Here is a 14,558-nt window from a genome sequence, read left to right as displayed (position 1 = left end):
TTCTCCAATTATATTTTCCAAGTCCCATCGCCCTCCTGTTTTCTCTATCTGCTGTACATATTTGGGCCATTCTTCTGCTACCTAGCACTCCTCTCCATGGGAGAGTCTGGAGAAAGGAGCAGAGTTGAACCTCAGGCTGGCAAATGTTGTGTGTTAGCAGCTTTGGTAAAATATTTGATTGTGGAAATCAGCAAGATTATTAAGCTCTACAAAGCATCCAGAAATTTGTTTTGCTTGACTATGCATGTTTGTAGCCAGGGTTATGTTATTTCTTTCTTTCTCAGTTGAGGGAAAGGGAAAGGAGAGAGAAAGAGAGAAGGCAGATTTTTATTGATTGGGGAAAAAAAGAAATAATAATAAAATGTATTCACAGGAAGATTAACTAGATGCCCCAGTGGCTGTTGTCCTGGATCCAAAGAAAGGGAGACTCATATTCCTAGTTCAAATCTGTCTTCAAATTCTTACTAGCTGTGTGACCCTGAACAAGTCACTTAATCCTGTTTTCCTTGGTTCCGTCATCTGTAAAATGAGCTGGAGGAGGAAAATAGCAAACCACTTCAGTATTTTTGCCAAGAAAACTCCAAATAGGGTCACAAAGAATCAAACATGACTGAGATGATTGAACAGTAACATTCATAGGAGAGTAACTGTGATATAGGAGTATCAATAGAAGGCAGCTATTATGGTACAATGGAAAAAGCACAGCTTCTGGAGGGAGAGGATCTAAGTTCAAATTCTACCTCTCTAACTACCTGTGTAACATGGACTAAATCACTTTACTTTTCTATCTCCATTTCAGATCAAGTCAACAAACATTTATTAAGTACCTATTGCTAATGTACTCAAGGACTAGCACTATCTTTTGCTTCATTTTATTTTATTTTTATATTTATATATTTATAAATTTGTGTTATATGACATGTATATATAAATGTATACTTATAAATATATTTTTGTAGCATTTAGGCACAGTTTTTGGCACATTGCTGTTGTTCAATCATTCATTCTGACACTAATAGTGTCCATGGGATTTTTTTTTTTGGCAAAGATGCCAAGGTAGCTTCTTCTTCAGTGGATTAAGGCAGAGATTAAGTGACAACTCTAGGGTCACACAGTTAAGTATCTAAGGCCAGAATTGAACTCAGGTCTTCCTTACTCTAGGCCAGTGTTCTATCCACTGAGCCATCAAACAGTTTCTTGGCACATAGTAGGCATGTAATAATTCTCTATGGCTTAACTGATTGAAATGGTCATATCTAAAAAAAAAAAAAAAAAAGGTCATATCTAATGGCCTACGTGAGCTCTTCATCTCTAAATTGATGATCTTATGAACTGGGAATGTTTATAAAGGAAAGAAATAAAAGGATTTAGGGAGCACAAAATAGTTATATCACACAAAAAGGAAATTAGACTGGTTTTGCTTGTCTCTGAGCAGGTGGTCTCTCTCTGCAAAGAGGAAAGTTTAACTTCAAAGAAAGAAAAATTTTTCCAATAATTAGAGCTGTCCAAAGTGGAATAGGCTACCTTGGGATATAATTTGGGGGAGGCCTCACTTGGGTTATCTAGTAAAGAGAATGATAATTACTTGAGGTTTTTGTGGAAAGAAATCTTGAGATATGGATTGGAGTAAATGACCTCTTAAGATCCCTATCACTGGGATTCTGAGTTTACTAGAAAGTCTTTTTTATCTGCAAGTATTATGTATCCAAGGTTTGCGGACCTTCTTTATCATAGGTGGCTAAGTGTTGATAATATGCACAATTGTACACCTGTGCTTGTGTGTTTTTTTTTTTTTTTAAATCTTACAAAATCTCATTGACCACGAGGCAGCCACACCCATGTATCTGTTTTCACTCTCTTGGCTTCCTGATGTCAAATCTCTTGCTCTCTTCATAATTCCTTGGAGCAGACTCTGGGTTAAACTCCACCCTGGTATGCCCTTTGGTGGATACAACCATGTTTGGACTTTTTATGAGAAGGAACATTGAAGGGGGAGGAAGACAGAATTTTTTTTTCTTCTACTTGTATTTATTTTTTAAATTTAAAAAATATCATTTTCTTGTTTTTGCTTAAAGAGCAACTGTTGTGTCTGATATGTTGAGAATGGACATGTCTTACAAACATTGGAATTGCTTGGCTTAGCTAGTGGGCTCTCTGTTAACAGGTGCTAGATTTCAAACTATTCTGATTGTCATCTCAAGCTACATAACTCAAGCAAATGTGTTCTTTGGGTTGTTTTATATTCAATAAGCCACTGGGTACAGGGAGATTGTGGACTTGCTGACTTAAATTCTAAACATACAAAACTTTATAAATTGGGTTAATCTGGGACTGATACTCTTAAAACCACTTGTTTGCTTCTTCAGTCTATGAAAGCTTAAGATAGTTTTTTTTTAAGTGATTGTGAAACTGTCCAGAGAACTGTGTTAGTCCACCCTGCTACAGTGATGTTTCACATTAAATCAGTGCATTGAGTATTTATTATATGTTTCTTTGATTGGATTGGTTGTCCTTTATTCTTGAAGACCAAAATGACATTACCATTATTTGTTACTTGGCTAACAGTGATGTGATTCTGCTTTTCTTTAAGAACAAAGGACAGGGGCAGCTAGGTGGTACAGTGGATAGAGAACCAGCCCTGAAGTCAGGAGAATTTGAGTTAAAATCTGACTTTAGACACACGTAACACTTCCTATCTGTGTGACCTGGGCAAGTCACTTAACCCCAATTGCCTCAGTTAAAAAAAAAAAAAAAAGAACAAAGGACAACAGCCAACCGTGTGCCCTAAGAAGTAGCACTACAATATGGAATATAAAAGTACACCATAGTAGATAGAAAGCTGAGCCTAAAGTCAGGAAGACTAGCTTTAAGTTCAGATCTGGTCTCTCAGCCACTTAAGTCGCTTAACCCTATTTGCCTCAATTTTTTGATGCATATAATGAGCTGGAGAAAGAAATGGCAGCTCATTCCAGCATTTTTGCCAAGAAACCCCAAAATGTGTGACAAAGAATTGGAAATGACTGAACAACAACAAGGAACTCAGCCATTATAACTGGTGAACATGACAGAAGTTCAGTTGGTTCTAATGTAAAGTGCTGGTGGTTTATTTATATTCATGTCTTAGATTTGTACAGCAAGACACAAGGTATCCACAGGGCATACATGATAAACAGATGTTTGCATGACAGAGAATAAAAGAACAATCCATTACTGTGATAGAGAAAAAAGAAGGTGATACTGGAAGATAGAAAACCCAAGTTCTAATTCTTACTCTGCCACTGACAAGATGGTTATTCTTTGTGGGTCTGTTTCTGCACCTGGAAAAAAAAGAGAGAGACTGGATTAGATCTTAAAAATCAGAGGGTCATTAGATGTAGAACTGGAAATGGTTTCAGAGTTCATCTAGTCTAACTTCATTTTGTTGTCATTGATTAATTGTGTCTAACTCTTTATGATCCTGTTTGGGGTTTTCTTGGCAAAGATACCGGAGTGGTTTGCCATATCCTTTTCCCACTCATTTTACAAATGAGTAAACTTAGGTCCTGCAAGTCTTTTAACCTCAAAGTGCCCCTAGATAATTCTCTAAGACTGTAAGTTGTAGAAAAGGTGCTGACTCTGCATTGATGGAGAGAGTTCCCTCACTTGGGAGGTCCTTCTGAAATCACAGACTTAGTCTATCTTTTTTTTTTTTTTTTTTTTTTTGACTTAGTCTATCTAATAACAACCATGCTATAGTATGCATGTGGAGTTCTGGTGTGAGTACTTGCTGCATTCTTCTCAGGGCTCCTCATCCACCTTTGGTGTCCACCTTAACCTATCTCTAATCTATGACTCCATGAGCTGAAGCTTGCATAGTGGTCTGACTTAGCCTGTCTCAGTAGACAGACTTTTAAAGTAGGTTGAGGGTAACTGATGGGTCTCAAACCCATTGGTGAATTAAGGGGATGTTTACCCCAACATCCTCTGGGGAACAGTAGGCAGGTAAGAACAGTTTATTCTAATGGCTGTGAAAGCAGTGGAAGCAGGTGGTGTGGAGCACTTAGAGCTCCATTAGACCTTGTTCAAAGATATCAAAAGCTTCCACTGCATCCAGGGCCATCTCCAGTCACTTAACTTTAGTCCTGCCTCTTAGCTTCAAAGAGAAGAAAATGTGAGGCTGATGACTTTACATAACTCTGCCTCACTTCAGTCCAATTCACATGCAATTCAGGATATTTCCCATTATCTACTATTTTACCCCAATATTGTGATGTCACTGACCCTCATTAAAAATGAAGGACAAACAACAACCTTAGTAATAACTTATATTTTTATATTACTCTAAAATTTACAAAGCATTTTCTTCACAATCACCATATAAGGTAGACAGGTTGCCTATCTCTATTTTATAATGTCATGTGCTACCATTAACATTTAACCTCCTTTGACTCACTATCATAACTGACTCAGAAGATGGTCATATTTTTAATTCTTCCTTACTTTCATTTTTTATCAGTTCATAAGACTCAACTTATCTCCCTCAAAAATTTCAAAATGAACTCAAATAAAATGGAGGGGGGGGAATGAGTTAGGGCTTAACTCATAATGCATACCAAATTATTCTTGGACCTCGTGGGAAGGGGCTCAGATATTAATGCTGTTGTTTCAGTTTCAAAAAATTGAAATGTTCATATCATTGTTCCCAGGGATTTTGGATTTTTTTTTGCTTTGTTTTAAACTTCATACTTGAGGGTGGTGCAGTCTGTGTTTTTAAGTCTTTAACTGCTCAGGATAATTCTCTTAACCAGCTCTGTGATTCAGAACAAGACTCTCTGCAGAAAAAAAAAAGATAAACAGAAGCAAGAGATGACTCATACATATTGCTGGTCTCTGGTTCTTTTGGAATAGCAGTGAGGGAGTACTTAGGGAGAGCTGCATTCTTTCTCTGCCTTAAGACTGAGAAATAGAGACATGCTACAGGTCTGCAGTATATTAAGACTTCTCTTGAGATAGAATGCTGAAGGTTATCCAGAAAGCACCTGTGGGTCTTAGGTTCATTCTGTCAGAACCTCATTTTAAGTGTCGAGTAATGGCTATATTTTAGCATCCCCTCAGAATGTGTGTGTGTGTCCGTCCCTTACTTCCAAAGCAGACTCCCCCTCTCCCTTCTCCTGATTCTGCTTAGCTCCAGGGCTAATCTCCTTTCTAAAAGAAGGATCCTATTCCACAAACTCAACTCTCATTTAAAATAAGAATGAAAAGAAAAGGCCTGGCTTATTGTAACCATTTTTTATTTTTAGGGGACAAACCCAGAATATCCATGGGAGGAGAGATAAGTGGTATCTCATAGGCTTTTCAGATGAAGTAACCTGAGAGTTAGAGGAAGGAAATGGCTTGCCCAATGAGTCATCTGGCAGTGCTCAAAATAGATCCTAGGTTTCCCCTATTTTCCCAGACTAATTACTTTTCCCATAAACCTGCTGCCTTCTATCTACTCCAGCCATCCTTGACTAGAAGGGGAGCTATTTCTCACACATGACAAATTCTAGAATAGTATATAACTTGTCATTTTATTGTTATTAATCAGGTAGTTTGCTATTATCTTCATTTTAGAGATGAAAAAACAGAAATCATACCTGCCCTCAAGGAGTTTACTTTCTAGACGCAGCTAGGTGGTACAGTAAGTAGTTAGAATGCTGGGTTTGGAGTCAGTATGATCTGAGTTCAAATCTGTTTTCAGATATATACTAGCTGTGTGACCCTGGACACTTAACCTGTGTCTGCCTCATTTTCCCCAACTATCAAAGGGAATAAATGATAATAACATCAAATTTCCAGGGTTATTGTGAAGATAAAAACGAAATAACATTTATAGAGCTCTTTGCAAAACTTAAAAGCACTATATAAAGAGTAGCCATTATTAGCTACTAATGGGGAAATACCAGCTGGATGATATTGTTCTGCCTGCTATTATCCTATCTTCAGTGATAAGAATAAACAATAAAAAACTTGAAGCTAGGGCATTAATTGTGTGATTGTTGAGATTTCTGCTTCTTCATCTCCAAAAGGAAGATTATTTTATAAAATTACATTATCATTATTATTGCTGCAACTACTTTGGTTATAATAGTTTTTTTAAAAAAGATTTATAAACATAATTACCTGTAATGCTACAGGTATTATTATCCCCATTTTATAAATAAATAAACTGATGCAGAAAGAAGTTTACTAGCCCATGATCATAATTGTTAGTGTCTTTTTTCCTAATTTCAATTTATTTTTAAACTCTTTTCTTTTTAAATTTTGAGTACCAAATTTTTTCCTTCCTCTTATCCCTTTCCTCTGAGAAGGCAAGTAATATAATACCAATTATGCATTTGAAATGATGTAAAACATATTCTAACAGCCATATTTCAAAAAAGAGAGCAAAATAAAGTAAGAAAATTATCCTTTAATTTTATTGCTAGTGTTTTAAATCAGTATTTGAATCTAGACCTTTCTGACTCCAAGTCCAGCACCATCTAGTGTCCTACTATGTATCTATAAACATAAAAGTATAATAATAAAGATGACTATTTGAATCTGCACCAAAAAAAGCTCATAAGTATTTTCATGGTTTAGAGTTTCTTCCTTTCCTTCCCCTGTCTCTCCCTCATTTTCCATGTTTCCTTCACTAATCTAACCTCTTGCATCCTTAAATTTTTTTTTAACTTTTGGGAAGCATTTTTAACATTTAATCTTAATTTTATTTCTCAATTACATGTAAAGAAAAATTTCTAATGGCCTTTTAAAAAAGTTTTCAGTTTTGTATTCTTTCCTTTTCTCTCTCCTTCCCCTCTCCACTCAAGAAGGCAAGAATTTGAGGTAATCATGCAAAAGCATTTCTTTTAGCTATGTTTAAAAGAAAATGCAATAAAAAGAATAATAATAAAATATAAAAATATTATTTTTGCGTCTTTTTAGATGTTCCAGGTCATCCAGCCAGAGCGAGCTTTGTATATCCAGGCCAACAACTGTGTGGAGGCAAAGGACTGGATTGACATCCTCACCAAAGTCAGCCAGTGTAATAAAAAGCGCCTCACCGTCTACCACCCCTCAGCTTACCTGAATGGCCACTGGCTTTGCTGCAAGGCCACGTGTGATACCACTCCTGGCTGTACACCTTGTACAGGGTAAGGGTGAGGGCTGTTCACTGTTCTTAGGATAGTCACCCTTAGGGAAGCCATGAAGTAGAGAGGCCTGAGGCCATTTCTGGGCTTACAATGATTGGGACAGCCCTTTCCACCTTGACCTGTCTTATTCCCCATTAGATAATAACCTCTTTTAATATAAGGATTATGTTGATTTCTATCATAGTGTTCCTCAAGCCTAACCTCAATGCATTGCACATAGTAAGAGTCCAATAAATATTTGTTAAATTCATGAATTTGGGAGACAGAGGACAAAATGTTTTTAAACTTTCATTCTTAGGACAAGCTAAAGTCAAAGATGATGAAAACAGCTGGTAAAAAGTTTTTATGAAGTTCAAAAATTGACTAACGCTATGGACCATAGATCGCTAATATTTTGAATGTTATTTTAAAAAGCAAATCAGTATTTTAACACTTTAAATAACCTTTCAAATGTTGTTTTCAAAAAGTTTTTAGTATTTGTACTTCTGAAATTATTAAGACTTAAAACTGCATTAAGATTTTTTTAGATATTCAGGTAAAAGAGGAAAGTACTTAGGGTTTGCATTTTGTATTAGTATTTTTAAAAATTTAATTCCTTAACGAGTTTTAATAGCCCCACACATAAACCTGGGGTTCCTGCTTTATAATGAAATTCAGCAAACATTAGGTTCTCACTGGAAGCAGTGTAAGGCTAGCTATATCCAGTGATTTTCCCAAGTTTTGTGGTGCTTATAGTTTTGTAAAAAAAGAAAAATACCTTTAATGCAGATAGGGGTAGCTAGCCAGAGCCTTTATTAAATGCTTACTATGTGCTAGCCACTGTGGTAATCCCTGAGGGTACAAAGGCAAGCAAAAGAGACAGTACCTGCCCTCAAGGCACTTACATTCCGGTGGGGGAAAAAAACACCTTAAGGGAAAAGCCTAGAAAGCATGGGGTGACCGAGAAGGGTTACCTGTAAGGGACCGATGCTCTGGGAAAAAAAAAACCCAAGTGACATCTTGTATTTAGAAAGGCTTCCCCAGAGGAAGCAATTTTCAGGGAAGACTTCATGGAAGAGACAATATTTGGGTTGGGGTTTGGAGAATGCACAGAATTGAAATAAAGCCAATAGAAGGTAGGAGGACATTGTAAGCATTGGGAGAAGTGAGAGCAAAGACAGGAGTTGGGGGAATTCAGGGCATGCTTGGGGAATATGGTCCAGTCCATTGTGGGGACTAGCATGAGAAAAAGAGAAAGAATTGTCAAGGAGAGCGAGAGAGAGCTCTGAATGGAAAAAAGTTTGAATCACTGTAATTTTAACACTCAAGATCAGTACAAATTTCATTTGAAAACACACACACACACACACACACACACACACACACACACCTATTTTCTGAGAATTGAGGAAGTCATTTTGAGGTCTTTCATACCTAGGACTATAAAATCCAGTCCAGGCTGTATCTGCGTCATGAATCCCCTGTATAAAGTATCTAGCCTTGGCCTAGACTCTTTCAATGACCTTGGAAGTCCTTCCTTCATTAAGACAGTCGATTCCATTTTTGAGTCACTCTAATTGTTTAAGGAAATTCTTCCTTTCTTTGAGCCTAAACCTGAATTTCTGTGACTTCCACATATTGTTCCTAGTTATGCCCTCTAGAGACACATCTCATAATTTTTTACACCTGAAAGATCTTCAAGGAGAATGTTTCTCTCTGTCTCTGTCTTTCTGTCTGTGATTCTCTCCTCTCTGTCTCTTCTTTTTCTGTGTATCTCTGTCTCTTTTCTCTGTGTTTCTCTGTCTGTCTGTCTATGGGTCTCTGTCTCTCTCTCTGTCTGCCTCTGTCTGTATCTGTTTCTCTGTTTCTTCCCAGCAGCCTTCTCCAGGCTAAACATCTTACCACCCTAGTCCCCCTCTTCTGAATGTCCTCCAGTGTATCAGTGTCTCTCAGACACTGGACCCAGAATGGTTCACAATCCTGTAGATGTGGTCTAACCTGCATAGGTATACTGATGTAATCCTGGCTCTAGATTCTAGCTCTTGATACAACCTAAATTCTATTAGCCTTTTTTGGTTGCTACATCACATTCTTGACACACTGATCTGTTTCAACTGCAGATCTCTAAGTTTTTTTCACTAGAAATATATAGACACATCTCCTTGGGGTTATATGAAATTGTGTGTGTACTTTCATCCACATGCCTTGCCCTTTCCTATACATACTTTTAACCTTGTTTAAAGTTATTTTTGTATTCCTCGAAAACCAGTGGTCCCCCAAATTTTGAACAACCTCAAATTCTTTGGGTAGTAATTTGGGGAGCATCAAAATATTAACTTGAGAGTAGTGTTGTTTTTTAAAAATGCAAACTTCTTTTTCTTATTTTTTATAGTGGCCTTCCAGCAAACATACAGCTTGATATTGATGGGGACCGAGAGACAGAGCGAATCTATTCCCTTTTCAACTTGTATATGAATAAATTAGAAAAGATGCAAGGTAAGGAAGGAAGGCTCATGTTATCACAGCAATTGTTACACACTCAAGATAAAAAAGGATCTTTTCTGAGGGAACAAAACTGATATCACACATAATATGGGAGTAATCCTCTAGAAATCTATCAAGTCCTGCTATGAGGGGAAGTGAGAATTCTTTTCCTGAAACAAGCTGTGGATTTGTGTGTATGTAGACTCATGATGCAAGTACTTATGTTTATGACTCTGATGCTAAGAAGTTCTTTGTAAATTAGGCAAAGATTTTAAAAATGACTTTTAACCACAGAATTTCTAAATAATATGAGGATAAGGCAGAACTTGCTTACTCTGAGCAGTTATAATAATTTGTCATGTCTTAAATATCTCTTTACAATCTTCTTAACAATCAAGTCCAATATTTTTGGTTTACTATATATAGACATATACAAAGATGCATAATACATGTATATAGATACACAAACATATACATATATATAATTTTTATTTATTTCTTCATTTATTAATGGGCTGTACAACATATAGAACATGAACATTAAAAAAAACAAGCAAACAAAAAAAACTTTGCTTATAAGCTTTGTGAAAGCATCACTGATTTTAAACTCCTTTAGTTTATAAAACAAAACAAAAAACAAAATCCAAACTGAAAAAGTTTACATAAATAAATATACAGTTTGATGGATATAATTAATAGAAAAAGCAGAGATAAAGGAGCTCCTTCATTTGTCTAATAAACTCATTTTTTGCTACTTTGCAATCTGTTTTCCACCTCAAATCTGCAGTAGGGAAAATATCATGAAAGAAGAATCTTAGGCACTACTTGAAATGTGAAGCTAGCCTTTAAAGCCTTTAAAGCAAACTGCTGCTGCTGCTGCTGCTGCTGCTGCTTTTTTTGTTCCCCCCACTTTATTTTTGATAGAAGGCAGCCAGGCAAAGCGTGGACAGAAACCTGGAAAATATTTTAATCTGGATTTGGCAACCATTTCTTTGCACATCTGTAATTGACCTAGTCCCCACCCAATGGGACATCCTTTTATGACTCATCTTGGCGTGTTCCCATATATAGAGAGAAACAGAGAAAGAGAAAGATAGAGACAGAGAGAATAGAGAGAGAAAGAAACAAAAAGACAGAAATAACAGAGAGATAGAGGGAAGGGGGAAGAAGAGAGAGAGAAAAAGAGAGAGAGAGAGAAAGAAAGAAGGAGGGAAGGAGGGAGAAGGAAAGGATAAATGATAATAATAAAATATTGGTCTGGAGTCAGCAAAATATCATTTATTTGTCCTGTCTTGGACATCTGATAGCTGTGTGATGCTAGGCTTATCATTTAATCTCTCTCAGTCTCAGTTTCCTCATCTGTAAAATGGGGATGATAACACCTTTTTCATGGGATTGTTGGGAAAATCAAAAAAAATTAAGTGTAAAAGTTCTTTACAAATATTAAACTACTATATAAATATTAGACATCTTAATATCTTCTGTAAGTCTTTTCTTCTATGGATTAACAATACCAGTTTCCTCAACTATTCTTTGTATGACCTGATTTTCAGACCTTTTGCCACTGTTTTTTAATATGGATTTGTTTTAAATGCCTCTCAAGGTGAGACATGAGTATCGCAAGCATACCTGAGCATAATATTCCTGATATGGATTGATCATTGCAGAATATAGCAAAATTGTTATTTCCTTTGATCAAAAGATATTTTTATTAATGCACCATATGATTCCATTAATTCTTTTGTTAGCTGCTTTAGAAGGGCTATTTTGAGTTGTGATCAGCTAAAATGCATGAGTCTTTTGAAAAGTAAAAAGTTTAAAAGGCATTTATGAAGCATTTACAACGTGCCAGGCACTCTGGCAGTGTAACTGCTGGCTATACAAATATCAACCAATTAGATGGTCCCTCCTCTCAGGATGCTTATTTTTTTTTAATTATAGCTTTTTATTTACAAGATATATGTATAGGTAATTTTTCAGCATTTTTCAGCATTGACAGTTGCAAATCCTTTCGTTCCAACTTTTTTCCTCCTTCCCCCCACCCCTTCCCCCAGATGGCAGGTTGACCAACCATGTTAAATATGTTGACGTGTAAGTTAAATACAATGTATGTATACATGTCCAAACAGTTATTTTGCTGCACAAAAAGAATTGGACTTTGAAATAGTGTACAATTAGCCTGTGAAGGAAATAAAAAATGCAGGTGGACAAAAATAGAGGGATTGGGCATTCTATGTGGAGGTTCATGGAGGAGTCATCTCCCAGAGTTTTTTTCCTTGGGTGCAACTGGTTCAGTTCATTACTGCTCTATTGGAACTGATTTGATTCATCTCATTGTTGAAGAGGGCCAGGTCCATCAGAATTGATCATCATATAGTATTGTTGTTGAAATATATAATGATCTGGCCCTGCTCATTTCACTCAGCATCAGCTCATGTAAGTCTCTCTAGGCCTTTCTGAAGCAGGATGCTTAAATTCTAAAAAAGAAAGACAAAACCCATGGGGAAGATTTGGGCAAGAAGTGTTTTGGACAGTGAAGTCACAGGAATAGTGATTAGACATCAGGAGATTGATAGGCATATCCTTTCTAAAGATGGATTAGATTATTGTACTTGATCAGAATTGGGAGACAAGGGAAGCAAAGAGTAGGAATATGTAAATCCCTGGTGCAGTGGGGTGGTAATGGCTAGGAAGATTGCAGTGGGCCTGACTTTGGGCTAGAAACAATGAGTCATCCCAGTCATCAGTGGGAAGCTCAGAGTCCCAGTGAGGGAGCTCGAGTTCCAGATCATAGGTAGGACTGGAGCTCAGAGACATGGCAGTTTGAAAATGGGTAGCAAGTAGTTTCCCTGTGAGCAGTTGTTTAGCAAAATCTGGTACTTTTGTGACTGATTTTCTTTGAAACTCTATTTATTGTTGTGAAGTTTCATCTTGTTGCTTTTGGCCAGCTCATCTCAAGGTCTTTTTGAATCCTGATTCCATCATTCTAATCATAACTTCCTTTCCAGCTTTGTGTCAACTATAAACTTCACAAGCATGCTATCTTTGTATCTGTCCAAGTTGTTAATAAAAAATGTTGAGCAAAACATGGCCTAGGACTAAGACTTGCAGCATCTCATTAGAATTCTTTTTTTTTTCCCCAAAGTGGCTTAATTGTTAATTGTTAATTGTCTTTAGATACAGGTGCTAAATCAATAAATAACAAATGTTTTGATTTACCTAACAGCATAGTAATCTGTTCTTGTATCTCTTTATCCACAGTGATATTAAGAGAAAATTTGTGAAAAACTTTATAGAAATCCAGAAATGCTCCTACCAACCTCTGACACTGTTCCTAGAGAACCTATGCAATGTGTATCAGTTACCTCCTCCTTTTCTAAACTTTTAATAATCTCATTTAATCATTTATCACAGATGTTTTAAAGACTATGCCATCAGGTTTATGACTGATACTTTTTGGTTCTGCCTCTTTTTTTCTTTTTCTAAAAAATTTATTCATCTTCAGTCTTTTGGTACTATTCCTGTTTTCCACGGTCAAACTGTCATGGAATAGAGGTACAGGGGGATAGCAATCAGGAGACTTGTTTTCTAGTGATCACTTCACTGCCTTGCTGTGTCATTGTCACTATTATTGTTGTTCAGTCTTTTCATTTGTGTCTGACTCTTCATGACCCTATTTGGGGTTTTCTTGGCAAATTGCAGTGGTTTGCCATTTCCTTTTCCAGCTCATTTTACCAATGAGGAAACTGAGGTAAACAGGGTTAAGTGATTTGTCCAGTCACACAGCTAGGAAGTGTCTGGGGCAAGATTCAGATTCAGGACTTTAAATAATAATAATTCAAGCCTTCTTAATAAGTCTAATACTTAATCTACTATACCAATTAACCCTCTTTCTATCTTCTATTCTATCCTGTGCTTCAGGTACCTTTTAAGAGTTTATCCTGTCCTTTCCAGTTTGAAGTTTTTTCCTCCTTAGTAGATACATAGAAAGGAAATAATTGTTGATTAATGTTGCCTTCTGGCATCAGTTAGCACTATATTCTCTTCCCCAAACAATGGTTCCTATCATATCCTTGTTCGCTGGCTTACTCCAAACAAGAACAGTGTGGTGCATTGGAAAGATTGCTGATTTTGGAGTCAGAAGGTTGGATTCTGGCTGTTACAAGTTTTGAATTGGGGCAAGTCACAACCTTCTGACTCTCATTTGTAGAACGGAGGAGTTGGACCCAACATTTTTTAAGGTCCCTTCTAATATAAACCTTGAGTATATGTAACCTTTAAGTGTGTGTGTATACATGTGCGTTTTTCCCCCAGGGTGAAAGATTTTTTTACAAGTCTCACTTCAAGCTAAGCTTCATCATTCCTGACATCATTATTCTGGATTTGCATGTTTTATATTTGTTTTAGATTCTCCTTCTTCAAAGTTGTATATGTATTCTTTTAAAATCTCAACTAGTCCCTGCTCTTAAGATGCTCAGAGAGTGATGGGAAAGACAACATATAAACAACTACACACAAATTAAATGATGCCAAATAATTTCAGAGGGAAGGCAGTAAGATTAAAGTGAACTGATAAAGGCTTCTATATATATATATATATATATATATATATATATATATATATATAATATTTTATTTTTCCCCAATTACATGTTAAAACAATATTTTAACATTTTTTAAAAGTCTGTGTTCCAAAATCTCTCTCTCCCAACCTCCCTCCCTTTCTCACTCCTTGAAATGGTAAGTAATCAGATATAGGTTATAATGTGCAATCATGTAAAGCATTTCCATATCAGTCATTTTGTTCAAGAAGATGGAAGGAAGGAAGAGATGGAGGAAAAGAAAGAAAAAGAAAGAAAAGAAAAGAAAAGAAAGAAAGAAAGAAAGAAAGAAGGAAGGAAGGAAGGAAAGAAAGAGAGGGGGACGGAGGAAGGAAAGAAGGAG

The 14,558-nt window shown here is 36.3% G+C and overlaps 1 protein-coding gene across 2 annotated transcripts in view; it reads left to right on the top strand.

Annotated features, from left to right (window-relative positions):
- The window catches only part of RASA3 (RAS p21 protein activator 3), a 274,639-nt gene that overhangs the window by 251,503 nt on the left and 8,578 nt on the right, over positions 1-14,558 (top strand). For both annotated transcript variants that reach the window (XM_031958761.1, XM_031958760.1), the window contains exons 21-22: positions 6,943-7,151; positions 9,523-9,626. In XM_031958761.1, coding sequence (XP_031814621.1) covers positions 6,943-7,151; positions 9,523-9,626 — 313 coding nt within the window. The remainder of the gene's footprint in view (positions 1-6,942; positions 7,152-9,522; positions 9,627-14,558) is intronic.

Source organism: Sarcophilus harrisii, chromosome 3 (genome assembly GCF_902635505.1).
Source record: "Sarcophilus harrisii chromosome 3, mSarHar1.11, whole genome shotgun sequence".
Classification (NCBI taxonomy): Eukaryota; Metazoa; Chordata; class Mammalia; order Dasyuromorphia; family Dasyuridae; genus Sarcophilus; species Sarcophilus harrisii.
This window is presented reverse-complemented; position numbering and strand designations above follow the sequence as displayed.